The sequence below is a fragment of the Limulus polyphemus genome, unplaced genomic scaffold (genome assembly GCF_000517525.1).
Source record: "Limulus polyphemus unplaced genomic scaffold, Limulus_polyphemus-2.1.2 Scaffold1202, whole genome shotgun sequence".
NCBI lineage: Eukaryota > Metazoa > Arthropoda > Merostomata > Xiphosura > Limulidae > Limulus > Limulus polyphemus.
This window is the reverse complement of record NW_013666812.1, coordinates 203,474-225,805: the sequence shown is the minus strand read 5'-3', so window position 1 is coordinate 225,805 and position 22,332 is coordinate 203,474. Positions and strand designations below refer to the sequence as shown.

The 22,332-nt window shown below is 34.3% G+C and overlaps 1 protein-coding gene across 1 annotated transcript in view; it reads right to left on the bottom strand.

Moving 5' to 3' along the window:
* Positions 1–22,332, bottom strand: part of LOC106462583 (dual specificity protein phosphatase 22-B-like) — a 41,829-nt gene that overhangs the window by 2,981 nt on the left and 16,516 nt on the right. The window contains exons 3-5 of the mRNA XM_022389880.1: positions 20,030–20,146; positions 12,251–12,375; positions 6,555–6,726 (exon numbers count right to left, since the gene is read on the bottom strand). Of these exons, the coding sequence (XP_022245588.1) occupies positions 6,555–6,726; positions 12,251–12,375; positions 20,030–20,146 (414 nt within the window). The remainder of the gene's footprint in view (positions 1–6,554; positions 6,727–12,250; positions 12,376–20,029; positions 20,147–22,332) is intronic.

Sequence of the window (22,332 nt, the reverse complement as noted above, 5' to 3'; positions counted from 1 at the left end):
CCAACACATTGACATACAAAAAAAAAAAAAAAAGAAGTTAAAAAAAAAGCATAATTTTGGGGATTTTGTTTCATTATTCGGCCGTATTTTGACCAATTTTCATGGGATTTGGTACAAATATACTTTTATACAGGCCCCACACATTGAGAAACAAAATGGTGGCGTTGCTCGTTTTTTTGTAATTATAGGAGGGGGGTAAATATGCTCAAAAAGCATAATTTTAGGTTTTCTGACAATTACTCCGCCGTATTTCAGCCAACTTACATGGGATTTGGTAGAAAGATACTTTTTACAGGTCCTAAACCAAAGCCGTTGCTAGGCGCTGAAACACGGAGTCCGTGCCACGATTCTATTTAACAGTGCCCAGAATCCCCAGTTCGTATAGAAAACCATGATCGATATCATACTGTAACGCCGAATGGGTACGAGTCTAGAATCTTTTAAACACCTAGCGACACCTCTGTCCCAAACAGATATATACAATTTTGGAATTTTTGCCTTTAGTTCTTTCTTCTTTTTTTTTTTTTAGCGAAGAAAGCACAATTTGAGGTTTCCATGAACTATTCATGTGCATGTCAACCAACTTACATATTATTTGGTACAAAGATACCTTCTTGCAGGTCCCAAGCAGTGATATAGACAGTTTTTGATTTTGATGTGTTTATATGGGGTTTTTTTGGTGTCAAAATTGGCCATGTTGAGATTGTGTTGCGGAAATATGTTACATTCGCCGCAAATGTTGGTCTTTTTAATTAGGTTTTGATCTACACCACCTTTTATGAATGAAGTACTACGGGCACAGATACTGTGTTACTTGTTGTATTTTGAGGACTGAATGTAATTGTATAATTTCTTTTTCTCCTTCTCACCATGCTGTGACTTAAATGCGAGTTGACTGATATACAATGACTGCTCACTTTATGAGGGACTCCAGAAGGCCAAATTCATTTCTAGAACCCTCCATTTAGTGATCGTTCGAGCTATATAAATGTGGAAATGTACTTATTACCTAATGGGTAAGAGCAAGGATCTCTGGAACTTTCAGAGAAGCATGATAGAAGGTGGCTCTCTATCAGAGCTTCATTATTAGAGAAAGGCTGTTCAAATAAATCTATTATCAGACACTCTCGACAACTACAATCGAAATGGAAACCGTCTCCTACTAGAAAAAGAAACAAAGCTATCATCTGTTTATATTAGATGCCAAAAGGTGTCTTCACAAGTACTGGCTTAAAACTTTGATCACTGAGGGACTGGAAGCATGTGATGTTTGAAAAGTCAGCGACTGGAAGCATGTGATGTTTGAAAAGTCTTCGTGGCAGGAGTGGGGTTGTTCTGATACCATCAGAAGAGAAAACTAACCCCAGTATACGTGAGAGTTGATACTGATCGTGCGTATCCCATAATACAGCTTTCTTACCGTAATGTTAAAGGACTCGACCAAGGAAATAATACAACAATCCATTGTGCTCCTATTGTCCAAAATTGTTGATGAACATGATAAGACTTCGGCCAAAAAAAATCAAAAGAGCTCAATCAGTTTTGAGCATTAATGGGATGAGCTTGAACATCACATTTGTCACGTAATCCTTTACTTACATCTATGAACTAAATCCAAACCATACTCTCTGAGGAATGGGCTTCAAGGCTAAATCAAATTAGACACCTTCCAGTGCTTGTGGAGTCTACGTCATGTTTATTCAGTCTTATTATCGTGATAAAATGTGGTCTAGACCAATAATAATAGATGAGGTCCTAATGAAGTTACATGTCGGTATATATATCGCAAGACTTACGATACACTAATTATCTCGTCCTTCTCTTGTATAATATGGCCAACTATTGTTGGATATGAATGATGCACTTGCGACACTTGCTTTTCATACATATCAATGTTTTATTGTTGGATGCAAGTCTCTCACTCGTGGAGCTTTGGCTTTCCACACATCACTTTTTCATTATTGAAAACAGGAAACTAACTAACGGGATTCTCACTTTTTAAACATATCAATGTTTCATTGTTGGATACGAGGCACTAACGTGACTCTCGCTTTCCACACATATCAATATTCGTTGTTGGGTATGGGGAGCTCACGTCCCTCTCGCTTTTAATACATACCAATGTTCATTGTTGGATACGGGGCATTCACGTGACTCTCGCTTTCCACACACATATCAATATTCGTTGTTGGGTATGGGGAGCTCACGTCCCTCTCGCTTTTAATACATACCAATGTTCATTGTTGGATACGGGGCATTCACGTGACTCTCGCTTTCCATACGTTTCAGTGTTTAATTTTTCTTAACGTTGATTTCCCTATACGTTATTTTAGTGTATTATTTCTTTCTATTAAGTTGTAAATATAAATGAGTTTGGTAAGAAAAAGTTGTTATTTGAGTTCTAGATTTCCTGATAAGAGAATAAAACATAAAACATAGTTTGTTTATATTTTGTCGTTCTATCGTTCTTAAAGAAACGTTTAGAAACAATGTTCATAAAGGCCTGACGATCTTAAGTTTATCAGGTCCACATCCCTTCTCATCTTCCTCTTACAAGACAGCGTGTTCTATATTTTACTAAATGAATTACAAAACCATTTATATCACAAATTACAGTACATTTTTACTTAGATTCATGACGTTTTCACATATACCTACTACACTATTTTTTATCGCATATTATTAATGTATGGAGGCAAACATTTTCTACATATTAACATCGTCAATACATTTCTTCGTTATATTAACCAATGGTTAACTTTCTGAACAGTTGAATCATAATTTTACCATTTAATTATCAAAATAATTACTAGCAGATACTTCTTGTTCAACTAAGGTTTTTCTTAGAAACTATCATACTAACTAATTAATAACATTTCTAGTAAATTATATAAAATTCTATCGTATAAGTATAAATATTTGTAATCAGTTGAATTTTGATGTTAGTAATTATAACTAATTTTTAGACAATTTAAAGTAGATTTCCATCTACTATACTTCATTATGATATTTCTAGACAGCGTAATTACTTGTTGTTTTTTCTTTTGCACACATCCATCCCTCTCACCAATGTTTTTTTTTCTCTAGACAGCTTAATTCTATTTGTTCGTTATTAAGTACAATGCTACATAATTGGCTTAATTGGGATTTATTCGTTTCGAAAATACTTAATGGTGGCTATACCTTAATTATGTACTATTGTGCGATCGGTCGTAAAGTAAATTCCTGTTGAAGTTGTCATCACTAAATTAAAAAAAAAAATTATCCCCCAAGTTGCCGCGTTGTCCAATCCTTATCTGAAAGTATTTTTATGAAAAAATGGTAACCAGCGTAGCCAGAACTTAACTTTCATGAAAAGATGGTAACCAACGTACCCAGAACTTAACTTTCCAATTAATTATAAAGTTGTTCAAGTTTTTTACCATTAAATTATTCGCAATAAAAAAAACTAAAGGAATTTTACAATTAAAAGCACGCTAATAAAAAAATGAATACAGGTCGAAAGTTTGAAAAAAAAAAAAACTATAGACAAGAAATGCTTTTATAGCTCAGTGGAGAGTTGTTTCATTTCTCAAACATTTACTGGTATATGTGTGTTGAGTGCCTGAAAGTCCTAAGTCTAATAACTGGAAATTTTGACTAGCACGATTATGCAGTTAATAAGGTCATTTTGTCAATGTCGTAATGCACTTTCATTTCGAAACTTTGAGATTTCCCATGCTAGCTAAATATTTAGAAGATTATCGATATCTTTCAAATTTTCACATTTACTTTAGAGGTTCAAAATCAAATGTTTTTAATATCATATTGGTTTTACGTTACCACAGCTAAACGTTATCTTACACGTGTAATCCTTGTGTTAAAACGAAGCATGCAGACATAAAGTATTTAGATCACCTTTGCTACGTTTGGAAACACCTGCTAACCCTTAATACGCTTGGAATTCCCTACTATTTTGCTTTAACTGTCTTTTCCTTTAATCGTCATACATTACCATGGTAGTATATCGATTCCTCTTATATACACAGATTTAATACAACATTTATGGAGTTGAATTATAAGTTTTATATGATAAATGTATTAACAATTGCTTTTAGGAAATCTTCGAACTAAACTAGTGAAACTGAAAAAGGTGGGGAATTAAACACAATTCACGCGATTATTATAAGTGGGCGTGCCAATAAAGTTGAAACCTGTTTACCTATTTTTTACACACGTTAGAGTTTTTATCTTCAAAATATTACAAATATACATAGCCTGGTTCCTGCTTGATGAAGACCATAATATATTATCAGAAAACTTTAACCTGAGTGTGAACTTAGCCTGGTTCCTGCTTGATGAAGACCATAATACATTATCAGAAAACTTTAACTTGAGTGTGAACTTAGCCTGGTTCCTGCTTGATGAAGACCATAATACATTATCAGAAAACTTTAACTTGAGTGTGAACTTAGCCTGGTTCCTGCTTGATGAAGACCATAATACATTATCAGAAAACTTTAACCTGAGTGTGAAATTAGCCTAGTTCCTGCTTGATGAAGACCATAATACATTATCAGAAAACTTTAACTTGAGTGTGAACTTTTAGGTTTCTAATTTTATAGAATATTTGAACTTGGTCATTAAAATATGTTTCCTAAGAAAATGTATGAACGTACTTTTGGTGTGTATCCAGGATCAAAGAAAGCGAATTAAGACTGAAAGTAATAATGTTATTATTATTACTTTTCATACAGTTAATTTTCATTAAAAATGTCATGCTAAGTAGTTTTATTCGATTTGTTTGTTTCTTTGTTGTTCAGCGCAAAACTAAATGAAGAACTATCTGTGCTCTGCTTGCCGCGAGTATTAAAACCCGATATTTACCGTTTTATTCGAACTATACGTACTAGCTGTATTTGGGTATACAAACCAATCTGGCAAAATGAATACAACAACGAGTTGCCGGAAAATGGTATTTCTACTAAAGAAAAGCCTGGCCTCAGACAACCAATTGAAATACTTCCTGGTTAGTTTATCAAATTACAATACCATTCTGTTATATAGCAGCATCCTCAGAGGATCACACTAAGGATTTCGCATTAGATAATACCTATATTAAGCTATGCCCTTGTTTTGTACTAACATGCAACATTATGTATCAGATTGTCTCTGTAACCGCGGAATAACAGAGTTATTAGGCGCTGAATGTAGTTTTAACATGACATAATGGTTCCTTTCTTTGTATAGATTTTTATGGAGTAAACTGAAGCACTAAAGTATCGTAAGGTGATTAATCCTGGGATTTAAATAAGTACAGAATAGGTTCAGGAATTCCACTGGAGGAGTATATTATCCAAGAAGCGCCACCTTTATAATGGATTCCTGGCACATCCTGGATGTTTGTTCTACCCACAATATATAACAAAAACAGGATGTGCCAAACTCCTGATCCTTACACATTCGACAAAAGTCGTATTTGTTGATTTACGGTAACTTTTATAACCATTCATGGCGTGCCCCAGTATCTCACCAGTATGCCATTAATGCTGCACCAGCACGATTCCTATTCCCGTAATAAACTTTTATAATGTCGAGTTCCTGTTGAATATTAACAATTAAGATGTTAGGATCTCTATAACGCCCTTTATGGAAATAATATGATGCATACGAATACTAGTTTTCGGTAGGATCGTTCAGATCATGGTAGGGTCAACATAAGAACACTTATTTTCAGTAAGATCGTTCAGATAATGGTAGGGTCAACATAAGAACACTTATTTTCAGTAAGATCGTTCAGATAATGGTAACGTCAATACAAGAATACTTGTTTTCAGTAGGATCGATGAGTACATTCCTTTTTTTTTCACTCTAAGTTATCATTTTATTCCTCCACGTGAACCCTCACCTTCCTAGGCCCCATATACATCAGAATATATTATTGTCACCCTATAGTTAAAATGAGGTAGGTAGCTTTTATAAGGTGACCACGATGGAAACTGTTTAGTAGTTTAGCATTAGTTTATATACTGAACAGAGTAGTTTAGCATTAGTTCATATACTGAACAGAGTAGTTTAGCATTAGTTCATATACTGAACAGAGTAGTTTAGCATTAGTTCATATACTGAACAGAGTAGTCTAGCATTAGTTCATATACTGAACAGAGTATTTTAGCATTAGTTCATATACTGAACAGCTAACATTGTGCAATTACTCGTCTTTTATTTCTAAAACTATTACTTGTTCAACTCTTCTATAAGTAAACCGAACCCTTAAATTAATTATTTTCTATATCTCTATATTCATATATTGATGGCTATTTTTTGGACAGTGTACTTTTTTTTAACGGTAACTAGCTAACACAAAGATAAGTAGATACATGGCTGAAACACACAGAAACAAACTGATTTATAGTTGAAACTCAAATGAATAACTTTTTTGGTTGCCATTCATCTACATATATATCTCGTTGATTATTGAACTGATGGAACAAATAAATTAGTGATACGTAAAAATAAATGAAAGATAAATAGAATACATAAGAGACAAAGAAGATAAACACACAGATAAATACCTCCTTTAGTCTGCGATGTTCGAAGTCGTGTAGTTGTTTCTGGAATCCCAAGTTGGGATTAGCGACACTTCTAGCTCCACGAACTGCCTTCAAGGCGTCTCGATGGTTCAGAGAGGTTACAGACATAACATAAGCCACAGCAATGGTTACGCTGCGTGAGACTCCAGCTAGGCTATAAGTAACAGAAAACAGGTATGTATAGAGATAGTACAATGTCGGACAGTGGACAGATCTCTAGTAAGATAACAAAAATTACATAATATATAAATATTTTAATTACTTTTTAAAGTTTTCTGCGCTGACTGAAGGATAGAAACCATATTCAAAAAAGACGACAAACGAGAAAAATGTTGTTGTTTTTACATTACGTTTTGGTTTATGCCCGGCATGGCCAGGTGGTTAGTGCGCTCGATTCGCAATCTGCGGGTTCGAATCCCCGTCACACCAAACATGATCGCCCTTTCAGCCTTGGGGGCATTATAAAGTGACGGTCAATCCCATTATTCGTTGTAAAAAGAGTAGCTCAAGAGTTGGCGGTGGGTGAATATGATTAGCTGCCTTCCCTCTAGTCTGACACTGTTAAATTAGGGAATGCTAGCAGACAGCCCTCGTGTAGCTTTGCGCGAAATTCATAACAAACCAAACAAACAAACCGTTTCGACTTATGGCTTTTTCGAGGTAAAAAAAAAAGTGTAAAAGGTTACGAAACTGTTTTCAAATTATTGTAAATAATTATACTTGTCATAAGACATTAGTATTAGACCTATTACATTTTTAACAATGCATTGTTTATCTATTCCCCTAGGAATTTTCAAGTATTAGAAGAGCATATACTAATAATATTCCAACAACACTGTGTTCGCCATATCCATTGCCGACAATGATTTTCGCTCAATTCAGGGCTCATCAGGCCGGCTGGGACACAACAAACACAGTAGTGGTCGGAACACCATTTATATAAACCATTTGTTGCAACACAGTTGTTATGATGTGAACGCTTTTTCCAAGCTGGCGAATCACGATTATAAATAATTATATTTCTCATAATACATTTGTATTAGGCCTATTGTATTTCTTAACATTGCATTCTTTATCTAGTCCCAGCCGACTTAATGTGCTCTGGATTGAGCGAAACACGTCGTCAGCAATGGATTTGGTGAACATAGAGTTGTTGGAATATTATTAGTGTACACTAAGGGACTATATAAAGAATGCAGTGTTTAAAATGTAATAGGACTAATATTAATGTCTTACAAAAAGTACAATTAATTATAATCATGCTTCACAAGCTTGGAAAAGGCATTCACACTATGTGAAAAAATAGTAACCGAAAGAATATAATACCATAACAATGTTATAGCATGGTACATATTGAAGTGTGCTAAGACTATTGTTAAGCAAGTTAGAGTCATTGATCACAATATTATATGTAAATAATTAAATAAAAATAAGCTCCCCCCCAATGTGTTACTGTAAACCAGTGGGTTTATAACGCTAAACTTTAAGTTTCGATACCCATGGTGGGCACATCACAGATAGCCAATTGAGTAGTTTTGCGTTTAACAACAAACAAACAAAAGAAAAAGAAACCTTGCATGGAGTAATAATAGTTCAACAGGGTCCAATCTAATGTTCACTGATGGCTTCTCTGTTATCAAGACTAGCAGTGACGTAAGCCGAAATCTCGTGTAACATATATATATATATATAAACATTTCTCTGAAGTTGTTTGTCGCCTTTTTTAAAAATAATACATAAATATATACCCTGATGAATGGAAACAAAAAAGTTGTTTAAAAACTACAGATATTAACTATGTAAAACACAATAGTCACAAAATTCTAGACACGTGATGGAAAAAATTAAAATTACGGGTTAAATCTTTTGTCATATATTTGGCAAGCGGCTAAATTACAAACCGCAAACTATTAATAAGAATTTATTATATTTTAAAGCAACAACCATAACACTGCAAAGCCGTGAACATAAAATCATTAAAAATAAACGTGAAGCCTAAATTAACTCGACTTACCACTTGTCAATGAGTTACACTAGTTTCGAGAGAATTTCAAACCTCATCCATAACCCTGGATAAGGGCAAATCGAAAGAATAAGACCAGGCTATACATAGTGGTGTACAAGGGCAAAACGAAAGAATACGACTAGGCTTTATATAGTGGTAGACAAGGGCAAAGAGAAAGAACAAGACAAGGCTCTATATTGTGGTGGAAAATATAGTAATGTATGGAGATTTGAGTCCGGTATAACTCAATGACAAGTAGTACATCGAATGAATTGAGCTTTAAATTTATTTTTAAAATTTTAAACAGCTTGTAGGCTGAGTAATTCAGAAGAAAAACTCATAGCATGAATGTTAAGTATATTTGAAATCATATACAAGTATAGGATCACTGTGGTGGGAAAAAAGGCACTTCAAACACCATACATATAAAATCACTTTGTGATGGCCCCCCGACATAAGACACTTCCTAAACTGGAATGTCTATAAAAACACCAAAATGAATACAGACAAAAATTCATCACAAGAGAGCAAAAACAGAACACGTTAAACAAATAAGTATTTGTATTGTTTGGTGAGTTGGGTGAATAAATAACAGATGGTATTTATTTACAATAAATGCGAGGTAATTCATGTAGGATATTCTAATTTGTATTATGAGTATAGTTTTGATGGGAATAAAATTAACAGTGTTATGGAAGAAAAATGATCTTGGTGTTCTGGTTGAATCAGTCTCTTAAGCCATTGAAGACGTGCTGTTGCTAGTGCTAGGGTAAAGAGGATTTTAGGTTGCATCTACAGAAATGTTAAATACAAGTCTGAAGAGCCTATAATTTCATTGTATGTGTTATTGGTTATGCCACACTTAGTGTACCGTCTTCAGTCTTGAGTGCCTTACCATAGAAAATACATTAAATTGTTGTAAAGGGTTCAGAGAAGGGCTATTAGGATGATACTGGAAATGGAAAGATTGTCATACGAGGACAGATTAAAATCTCTGAAAGTGTTTTCTCTTGAAAAAAAAAAGTTACATAGGGTCTGATTGAGGTGTTTAAGATTTTTAAAGGAATTTATAGTGTCATGCATAATCTTTTCTCATATTTAAAGGTAAGATTAGAGGCCCTAAACATAAGTTTTGGTATTGTAGAAGTCATCTTCAGCTAAAATAATTTTGTTTTATCTTCTGATGTGGTAGATGCAGTTAATTTAATGATGTTTAAGGGAAAGATTGATAAATAATCCTTGGTTTTAATAAAGAATTTTACATAATTCAGCTACACAGATTTCAAAAATAATATTCATTTCTTTCTATCACGTAAGGATTTTTTTACAAATCGGGAAGAAAAAACACTCTTATTTAGATCAAATTATCATTTCGTTTATCACAATGAAACTTTTTTATTATCATGTGTGTTTCTCGTGGGTTCTAGAACGACCGATAAGGCTCTCACGTCGCGATTGGTCTAGAGAAATCTGTAGCCAGTGGTTGTCAACATTTTAAGCATAACAAAACGTGACCCGATTTCAACGAAAATGATTCACTTATGTAAAAGTACATATGACGTTTTGTGAAAAATCTGTACGTGATGGAGAAAAATGGATATCACTTTCGGATTCAGCGTACAGGAATTACTGTAGAACATGTAAAAATAAACCATCGCAGGCCTGTGTAATTGAATGATAAAGATTGGCTATGAGTGTATTCTTTGTATGTTAAACTTTAGTTTAGTGGATGAGACAGCCTAGATGAACCAATAAGCCCCTTGTTGTCCTTAACTTATATATATCACAATCAAACAACCAAACACAGTAAACAAGAATTCATTACAAGTCAGAAAAAACAAAACACTAAACATTCATCACAAGACAATAACAACCAAACACGTTAAACAAACAAATCACCCCCACAAGTCAGTAAAAACCAAAACGCTATGTATATAGTCTTGGCGAAAATGTTTGCATACTGTTCTATATAGATGTTATTGTCTACATGCATGAAGTAGTTATTGAGTAAATGCCAGAGTAATAACAGAGAAGGTAGCGTATGATCGGAGAAACATCTAGAAGTTGTTATGCTGGTCTGTATAAGTTATTTTGTATAAAAGACTGTACTTTTTCGAAACAGATCAACGCTTTGTTCAGACAATTTCTCTGTACTTGGTATAGAGTCATGCCTCGTCACGTGCCAGAAGTTATAGAGCGTCAAATTGTTCGACTGTCCACAAGTAGTATGAAGCAAACGTACATTGCTAGTAGAATACATTCAGTGTACTGTATCCAGAATCCTAAAACGTCATCAGTCTACAAGAAACATTGTTCCAGGAAAGTCTACTGGTAGATGCCGAAAAACTGCTGGTCGTGTTTTGTTCAGGTTAACACGTTAAGGTCGAAAGAAGTTTTGCAACACATTACGACAGGAATGGCATGAACGCATTCATTTCAGGATATCCAGAAAAACATTGAATAGGAGATTGAACAAACAAGGTTATTTTACATGAAGGGCTATCTGCAAACCGATATTAACCAGAATTCACCGCCGTCACCATGTTACTTGGGAAACACAATATGCCAACTTAAAGTTTCGACACATGTCATCTGTTTCTGGCTTGTTAAAGCTTATGGTAGGATTCGTGTTAATCGTTTGTCTAGAGAACACTTGAGGGAAGACTGTCTTTCCCACAGGCAACACATAGGAGGTGGTGCAGTACATGTTTGGGCAGCTATTCATCATGGTGGAGAAACTGCTCTTCATATCCTCCAAGGAAACATCAATGGCGCCTCTTACAGGCATCACATGGAGACGATATTCCTGCCATATGCTAGGGTAAGATTTGGTAATAACTTTGTGTTCTAGGATAACAATGTCGCTGCCCATAGTGCACGTATTGTACAGGTGTATCTCGACCAGGAGGACATTATAAGATTGTCATGGCTAGCAAAGTCTCCAGATTGTAATTCCATTGAAAACAGTTGGGCAGAACTGAGCCAGAAAATTGCTAACCACGACCCTAAAACAGCTACTTTATCTGAGTTGCTGCGCCTTCTAGTGAAAAATTGGGACGAAATCACGGTGAATTACATCAGTAACCTCATCGATAGCATGACATGTTGCCTTGTGGAGGTTATTAGAGAACAATGAGGACCAACCAAGTATTGAATGTTTAATATGAACTGATATAAGGTTACAGACGCTACTTGTAATAATTTGTTGTCATATTTTGTCATTATATATGTTTTGGTAAGGTTTTGTTGTGATAGGTGAAATGCTGAATTGCACATCTTTCTACAGGTGTCTGATAAAATTGTTTGTTGTTCTAATATATCGTTCATGATGTCTACAGAACCTGTTTCATTACACATTACATATGTATATATTTAATATAACATGCATTTCTCAGTTTGACAGTGCTAAGTGTATTTATATTCAATCTCAATAATAATGATCTTATTTGTTACAAAATAAGCAAACATTTTGGCCAAGACTGTACAAACACACGTAAGTCAGTAAAAACTAAACACTTAGGAGAGTGAAACACTCATATGAAAACATCAAACATTATAATATAAAACAAGCCAGAAAAAAATCAAAAAGTAGGTTTTTTTGGGGGTTGTCAGTGATCTTTAGGTCTAAATACATATTTATGACAATTTTTAGAGCTAGTCCAAGTATACATACCAGTGAATTAAAACGTTCCCACCTTTCACACGGGCGTTATGGATAAAATCGTTGCATCTTGAAAAGAACTGGACCAAGTTTTGATAGGGCGTGTCGGATGCTTGAATACATAGATATTTTTTGTCCTACGATAAAAAAGTCAAGTCAACTCGATAACTTGGTATTGTCCCAACTAAAAGGTTATTTCCCATTCAATTTTAAAGAGTATGCATATGAAGCACATGCAGAAAAACAGAGATAGCTCACACAGTCCATCCTCTTCTACGGTGACCTTACTGGCTTTCTGTTTTGTTTTCATCTTCAAAAGCATTTTCTGTGCGTGTTTATATATTTGAACAGTTATGCTATTGGATATAATTCCAGCGATACAAAACGTAGATTTAACAGCTCAATAATACGAAACATTATTTGATTTATTTCTTCAAATGCAACTAAACATTCGAAATATTTCCCATAAAACAACGTATACATAAAAGTAACAGGTAATAAAAGGTGCATTTTTTTATTTCTAAGTTGAATACAGAAACAAATAATTTCAAGATCATACAAGCAAACAATGATGAGATAGTAGAATTAGGCAGGACAAAAAGATGCAGCGAAATCTGATTTATATATTGAAATAGTAATCATACTGTTGTAAGATTTATATATTCAAATAGTAATCATACTAGTGTAAGATTTATATATTCAAATAGTAATCGTACTATTGTAAGATTTATATATTCAAATAGTAATCGTACTATTGTAAGATATATATATATATTTAAATAGCAATCATATTGTTGTAACCAATAACGTTCAGTGTTTTAATTAAGATGTTAGCTAGAGAGCGCATGGGGTTAAGATCTAGCAATTTTGACTAAGATCTAGAAACAAGATTCCATTATGAATACGAGAATCAGCGTAGCGTTGAATTCAGTTATTTCAACTTCAGTCAAAGCGAAGTTACTTAATGAGAAGTATTTAATTATTTTGTGAGAGTTTTCACGGTTGTTATTCTCTTAATAAGTACATGGTCAGTACCTAGTGGTTAGGGCGCTCGACTCGCAATCTGAGGGCCACGGGTTCGAAACCCCGTCATACCTTACATGCTCGCGCTTTCAGCCGTGAGGACGTTATAATGTGACGATCAATCTCACTATTCGTTGATAAAAGAGTAGCCCGAAAGATTGCGGTGGGTGGTGTTGAATAACTGTCTTCCCTCTAGTCTATCACTACCAAATTAGGGATGGCTAGCTTTGCGCGAAATTCAAAATAAAAAAACTTACGTTACGTATTTATTCATCTAATAAAGCTAGTTAAATTAAACATAAGTTTCGCATTTTATATTGAAACGTTGTATTTGAGGCTAGCCCTACACTCAGATGTGAAAATATTGCTCAAACGTTGTTTATGCACTCACTTGTGTCAAAGTGGATATGACCAGTAGAAACGTCATAAAAGAAAGAAACTAGCTTGTTATTGTTACCTGGACTGGAATTTGCATTATTTTCACCAAGTAATCTAAAAAAGAAAAAAAAACTATTGAACAATAGAAGTAATAGAATACGTTATAACTGTATAATAGTATCTTAACTCTAAAACAGTAGCCCAGCTCAACCATGTCTGTACAGTATTTGAACTCTAAACCAGTAACCTAACTCCACCATCTGTACAGTATTCGAACTCCAGAATGGTAGCCTAACTCAACCGTATCTGTACAGTATTTAAACTCTAAACCAGTAACCTAACACCACCATGTCTGTATAGTATTTGAGCTCCAAACCAGTAACCTAACTCCACCATGTCTGTATAGTATTTGAACTCCAAACCAGTAACCTAACCCCACCATGTCTGTACAGTATTTGAACTCTAAACCAGTAACCTAACCCCACCATGTCTGTACAGTATTTGAACTCTAAACCAGTAATCTAACTCCACTATGTCTGTACAGTATTTGAACTCTAAACCAGTAACCCAACTCCACCATGTCTGTACAGTATTCGAACTCCAGAATGGTAGCCTAACTCAACCGTATCTGTACAGTATTTGAACTCTAGACCAGTAACTTAACTCCACCATGTCTGTACAGTATTTGAACTCCAGAATGGTAGACCAACTCCACCGTATTTGTACAGTATTTGAATGCTGGAATAATATATTCATTTCATTAAATCTGTACAGTATCTGTACACTGCTATAAACTAAAACAGTAACTAAATGACTACTTAGCAATTTTTTTAATCGATGTATGATACCTAAGCTTCAATTTAGACTTTTTGTGTGTGTGGGTGGGGGGGGGGGGCTACTGCATTACTTGACACCTGGAACTTCTTGAGAGTTTAGCAAATTATTTCAGCAGTAGATAAACATCAAGTACAATAGACTAGAAAAAGTTGGTTTCTTAAGTCTGCAGCAGAGGATTAGTTATTGAGTTAGCAAGTTTTGCTGGTTAGTTCTTTTGTTGTTGTTGTTGTTTTTTATTTGTGAGCCTGTTATAGTAGATGATTGGTTATTGAATTACTGAGGTTTGTTAATCTGTTTGTCTGTTACTGTCCACCATTTAGTCAATTAGTTCGAGTTTGTAAAGAAGTACTATCTATACGAGAAGGTGCTGAACGTACGAGAGAACTTAGCCACTAACTGAAACTGTTGTATTAGTGTCTATTCTGAAGTTAGGCCTATCAGTGAGCGATAGTTAAGCCAACTTGCAGAACCTGAAGTTCACGACATTATATATTTTTATTACGAAACAGTAGGCTGGACTTGCATTATTTTGTTACCAAACAATCCAAAAGAACCTGTTCAACAACAAATATTGTTACAACAATAAACACAATGAGTTTCTAACAAGGTATTCACAGTCAAGTTTTACTCTTTTTTTCATCGTATTCCAATACATTGTTGTAATGTTTGTTTAATTGACCTATTCGTTTAAATTATCTGGTGAAAGAAATTAAAGTCCAGCCCACGTAAACGATCACAAATTAATCTTTTCTACCTTTAAAGTTTCTACAAAGTTACACACTGTGTTAAGTTGTAGCACACGTTTACAGATGACGCTAACTGCACTACTCTAGCGTTAACGAATAAATATACTTGAACAACCTCACGACTGAAATGAAACACATTGACTGATTTCTCTACTGCCTAGAAATAACTCTCTATCTTCTTAAACTATCTTCTCAACTATTTTTGATGCTTTGCTGAACCCGTATTTATAACTTACCCTCGAAGTTACTAGAAACATGACGTCAAATTTATAGTACTTTCCACACCTTGTACGTATTAAACCATTGAAATTGTTGCTTACAACAATATGTAGCAAATAAATATAATTGAGTGGCGGTAGTTGTATGTTTTAAAGTACATTTGAGTATGAGACGTTTCGGAATAATAAAATATTCAATCACTAAACATTTAATAAAAATGGTTTGACAATTCAGACTAATTCATCAGGCAGTTTTATTTCAGCACGAAAACAAAGCGACATTGAAATATTTCATATAATGTATTTACTTACAGATTAACAATACACTATAGAAAATTAAAGATCTTTTGATACGGCAAATATGAAATATGGATAAAAAAGATAAGTAAACTGAAACAGCATTTTGTGCGGTTAATTGCGGTATCATTAAGTAAAATTATATGAACAATTGAGATTATTTATAAAAATGTAAAAAGAGAAAGCACACCAAATGTGCTCGTTACAAAGGTAAAGACTAACATGTGCTGTTGAATAATGGGCATTTTTTTTTCATTAAGAAATACAATATTTGAAATCTTACGTTTGCATATTCATAATTCAAAAATTTCTGGTTGTAAGAAATACATTTCTTGTTTAGTTAATTTACGGTTTAAAAACCACGTGTAGGATTTCGTGCGGTTGTTTAACCTGACTCTTTTTCCTCATGTAAAATCCACGTCACCTTGGATCTGATAAATACAAACAACCAGATATTAGATATAAAGAAACAATATCTCAACAACATTTAAAATTAAGTTCGAAAAGAAATTTCAAGTGACGAGTTATGGGACCCTACATCAAGAATAGCTTCCAAACACCGAGGTAAATAGGGACGAAAACAAAAATATGACCTCATTAAAGTCATCGGAAAGTTTTGAACGTCGAGTTTTGGCCATGACCGGTTTATCTATAATGTTTATTGTTTTACATTTTCACATTGTTATTTACTTTGCTTATTTTGATTAACCCCTTTTATCCTTTTTGGTGAAAAGTTTAATTAAGTGACCATTTTGAGAAATCGAGAACGCGCAGGCGGACAATAGTGCGAGGCACGAGACAGACAACGTTCAACGTTTTTGATCGGTTCTGTCAAATTCATTTTCCCATAGTTCAATTTTGTTTTTGTTTTCTTTTTATGAATGGGATCGTTGATAAAGTACATGGTGTGGTTTGACTGTTGAGGGCCAGTGACCTATGCTTGGCTGGTTATACACCAAGAACAGCTTCCAAACACCCACGTCATTAACGAAAGTAGAAAACTGTGCATCATCTTCATGAATAATCTCGCTAGAAGATTGAATATAAACAAAGCGTTCAGTAACAAAAACAACCACATTGAATGGAAAATCATTAATTTAAGTTACTTCCAAATTGTTCACTTTAGTGATACATATTCTCAATTTAACAAGGCGGAAGACTTGAAACGTCGTCCTCTACACTTGTGTCTCCACAACAGGCAGTTGCCGTCCATTCTACACGTTACATACCTCAGCGTTTGGAAACTGCTATTGGTGAAAGGTCGACACAGCTCATCATTTCAAACTTCCTGATGAAAGCAGTTTTATACGTGATCGAAATATTGCTTTCTTGAACCATTTGAATATTGTAAACAAACGGGAGTTGTTCATATTTATCATGTCTAACGTAACGTGCATTTTACAACAGAGAAATAGGTAGAAAGTTAACTTTTCCAATGGCATAATCGCACTAACAACTCCCACACCTGACTAAACACCGTAGATTACTTGAACACACAATTTATATCTTCCTTATAATCAGAGATTTGGAATTGCAATGAAGTGCAAACGTAAAGTTCAACAAATAATATTAACAAAATAATACTAAAACACTAATTTATTCAACACCAGGTGTTAATCTTTTATCTTTTTCTTAGACTTTTCTCATCATAATGAAGTATTGTTACATGTGAACTTCCATGTCTTGTGTGTTTGTATCAATGTATTATTATGATGAATTATATGATACATGTTCTCAGTTTAAGACGTGCTTTTATCGACTCACGAGCTATAATACTTATACCGTCGAATATTTTTATCACTTTAAAAACACATTTCTATCTACTCCCAGGCAACAATACTTATACCATCAAATACTCGTTTTCACTTTGAAAAGCCACTTCTGTAGGCTCCCGAACTACAATACTTATACGGTCAAATATTTGTTCTAATTTTAAGACATGCTTTTATCGACTCCCGAGCTACAATACTTATACCGCCAATTAGCTGTTCTCACTTTGAAAACCCACTTCTGAAAGCTCCTGAACAACAATACTTATACACTCTCCAATAGTTAAGATAATTTAAAAAATATGACAGTATAATGTATTCGAACCCATGAAATTGGTAGTAGGTATATTTCAGCCAAGACAGCTTCAGAGATAGTATAGTGCTTAAATCTTACTTAGTCCAGGCCCAAAAATTTGTGAGTAATAAGAAAGAAAATGTTTGAATTCAATATAGGTGTTGAGAACTGCACCTCGACGTGACCCAACTACATTTCAAACATATTAAAACGATGTCCTTGATGACACAGTTGAGTTTCGGTTTGATTCTCTTTGGTGTTTCTTTTCTTAGAGTATGTATCGACATATTACATTATTGTTTTTTAAAGTCAGAAAGAACTTTACAACGAAAAGCCATATGACAAACTTTACAACGAAAAGCCATATGACAAACTTTACAACGAAAAGCCATATGACAAACTTTACATTCACTCTCTGTATTAGTACAAACTAACATGAGCCTGCTAATAAATGATTTCGAGAATTTAAAATTCACTTTTTTATAAATTTTCCTTGAAATCAACTACAGTACGAACGTATTTTCTGACGACAAACTCAGAAAACGAGGGAATGTTTTGTAAAAATTACAGAGGTGGAAACATTTATTGCATCAGCCAATTTTTTCACACTTTTCTTCAGAATCATCATCTGTTTTGACTCCCAAGTGAATATAGGTGAAAATGTGTTTCATAAATGATGCAATACTGTCTAATTATTACATCAGCAGCTTTATCGACTGTCTGGGTATTGCATCAGCCTTTTTTTTTTGGGGGGGGAGGCTATAAATAGAGGTTCTTACTGAGAGACAGTTTAGAAATATATCTGCCACAATGTGCATGTCATGCTACTATGGCCAAAGGTTGCAAGTTAGCTCCACGGAAAAAAGCAGGTTACTAGAAGAATTAGATTTAACCAATCTACGGTGGGCCACTGGTTACAGAGTGGAGCAACAGAAGGGAATGGGTAGAAAGAAAGCTAACGACCATATTCTAAGTGTATGAGCCTGGAGAATCGTCGACTGTCGTCCACAGATCTCAAAAGAGTATGGAGGGAAACTTCAGGGACCTCTGTCACCGCGAGTACTGTCCAGTTCTGCCTGCGTTCAACAGGTCTGCCAGCAAGATAGCCAAGAAAGAAATCCCTTCTCACCAACAAGATGAGGCTCAACTGGGTCAAAGGGCATGTTGACTGGATTGAAGCAATGTGGAACAAAATGATCTTCTCAGACGAATCAAAGTTCAACCTGCACGGGTCTGATGGGAACCACTTTGTATGACGTCGATGTGAAGAAGAGTTTCAATCAGCGTGTTTGAATGCAGCTGTGAAGCATCCACATGGTCATGTGATATGGGAATGCATCTCTGGCCAGGGCGTGGGAAGCATGTATACTGTGAAAGGCACTGTCAATGCCAACAAGTACATCGAGATCCTTGAATCCCGGTTAAAGCCAATCATTTCGAATCACTTCGATAGAACTGCCCAATCTACATTTCAGGATGATTCTGCTACATGCCACAGGGTTAAAAAGGTTGGTAATATTCATGCACTCTGTGCAGTAGACGTGAAATAAAGAGGAAATTTCACTCTACATGTATTGAAAATACATCTTAAGTTTTATTTCAATGCTTCAGGTGAAGGACTATTTTTGAAAAGAGAGGATCAAGACACAATGCTAGCCAGACAACAGCCTAGATCTCAAACTTATCGAAAACTACTGGAAGATAATGGGTAACAAAGAGCAAGAGAAGAAACCGAGAAGTATCTTTGAACTGCAGAAAGTCCTAATCCGCATGTGGCATCATGAACTCACCCCTGTCTACATTCAGCCCCTCGTGCACTATATGCCATGGCGATGTCAAGCAGTTATCAAAGCCAGAGGGGCACAACCAAATATTAAAACAAGAAAAAAAACTCTGTGACCACTTTTTGCCAGTTACATTAGTGGCGTTATCTTTAAATTTTGGTTTTCGTATTTGCCAAGTATTTCTTGATATTTCGCTGTAATACGTTTGTCACAGTTAATTAATTAATATAGATGCATATATGTGTTTACACACCCACAATATCTATAACAGTTTTACACTAGTTCTGACACTTCTACAATGCAAAATGTCATAAATAATTACAGAAGCCAAGAAAAGTATGAAAAAAAACTGGGTGATGCAATTATTTTTCAACACTGTAATCTATAAAAAATATTAAGTAATAAGTAGAGTGAAGTTTCTGTAAAATATTTTTCGTTACTTACCTCATGAATAATCTTGGCATTGTCATGGATGGAAATTATGTGAGTTATATTATTGGTTGTCAGTTGCTCCTGGTCCTTGGAGTCTCGGAAGTTCCCCACATACAGACCCGGGAGAACCTGCAACCACAGACCTTGCTCACTGTCGATTAAAAACCTTTGCTAAGATGTTTCGCAACATATAGCTTTGTCTTACATTTCATATTACCAGGAAAATAGACATGTTACTTGACAAGCTCTTCATAAAATATATTAAGTAAAAAAACAGACATTTTTTAAAAGCTATCATCATCATCTCTTCAAAAAGGTCAACTTGTATTCTTTTACACTTGTAATTGTCCCAACGTTTAATAATACGTTTAATTAGCAATGCCAATTCAGAACGTTACACCATTAGCTTATTGGTGTGATGACCTGAATGTAGCAATGGTAATTTTTCATATGAAAACCTAAACGTTACACCATTAACTTTTTGGTGTGATGACCTGGATGTAGCAATGGTTATTTTTTATATGAAAACCTAAACATTACACCAGTAGCTTGTTAATGTTATTGTATCGTGTTCTGTCGAATTATTTGGTGAAAATAATACAAATTCTATTCCATGTAACGATAGCAAGTTAGCTTATTCCATCTATAATGTTTGCTACAGGCCACAAGTTGTTGGCCTAGGTTCCCAAACAACCATTTCACTTTAATTGGAGACTGCGATGCGAATGTTATTTATGCCTGACTGACAAATACAAAACTTATTTGTAGAATTTCCTGAATAGATGCTATAACTCTCACTCTCTAGCACTAAACCGAAACACTTATTGAATATTCAACTGAATTCTCATTAATCATTATTTGTATTTATACTGTACCCTTGTTTCTAGATATTAGACAAAGCTTCTTGATTATCAAAATTCACGAAAGTCTAGGTATTGTATTATCATAATTAGCAGCTCCCTCTAGCAAACAACTAACTTATAACATTGGAAATATAGCTTAGAAGAACTAGATGAACTAGACGTAATAATGGTAAAGTGTTTATATAGAAATCTGAACGTTACACCAATAGCTTGTTAATATGTTGACCTGAATATAGTAATGATAAAGTGTTTATATGGAAATCTGAACGTTACACCAATAGCTTGTTGATATGTTAAGCTACAAGTAACAACAGTAAATTGTGTTTTTATTAAACCTGAACGTTATACCAATAGCAGTTCATATAATGAACCAAATGTCATAATGATAACTTTCTTACATGGAAACCTGAACGTAACACCATTAATTCGTTAATAAAAGTGATTTGAAAGTAACAATGAAAGATTGTTAATATGGTGACCTGACAGTTACAATTATCATTAACTTCTGCTCAAATCAAGCTTCCTACATAAATCAGAAACATTAACCTAATAAAGAATACAGCTACTGTACTATCCCACTCTTACTTGTAATAATTGAAAGGCATTTATTATCAATTGGATACCCTCGCTGTTAGCCATATTGTCAGCCGTAATCCCAAATATACATCACAAGGTTTAGCTGGCTTAGGAGATTTGATTAGTAACAAACGCATACACTAAGCTAACAATAATAAATTATCCGTACGATAGAATATCTAATAAAAATTTAAAATTATAAAAATAAAAATATCATATTTTAAACAATTTAACCAATGCTGTTAATGAAACTAACTCTAAAGATACAATAGAACAGAATTTACTCATAAAACATACAAAAACTAGTTGTTTGCTTCATACACTATCACCAAGTCTATGTTTCTTGAAATGTGTGACACCAGTATATGCAAATCTCCCTAACAAAGTATAATGGCCAATGAAAGCTCGTGGTAACTTCATATCTCTGATAAATTACCACAACATTTTACTATTTGAATACAGAATCAGGCAGCAGTATGGTAAAAATGGCACAGAAAAAAATGTACATGAAGATAAAAAGTAATGATATCAAATTAACAATGACTCTCTGAGTCAGCAAGACAACGCACATTACTACATATACATACGGTATATCCTCAACACTCTTGCAAATATTACGGAACATACAGTTTCGTGTGAGAAACACGATTGTTTTCATCAACCAAAACCTGAAAAGAACACGAGGAGATAGAATTATTTATTTTTTTTTTGGTGGACCTTGCCCGCATCAAAGGGGTTTCTGTAATACTATATCCATGATGTTAGAAAAACACGTAGGTTCAAGAAGTCTTGATAGAAATGAATAAAAACCCTATAATCCGAGCGTTTTGTTTGTTTCTTTGTTTTGAATTTCGCACAAAGCTACACGAGGGCTAT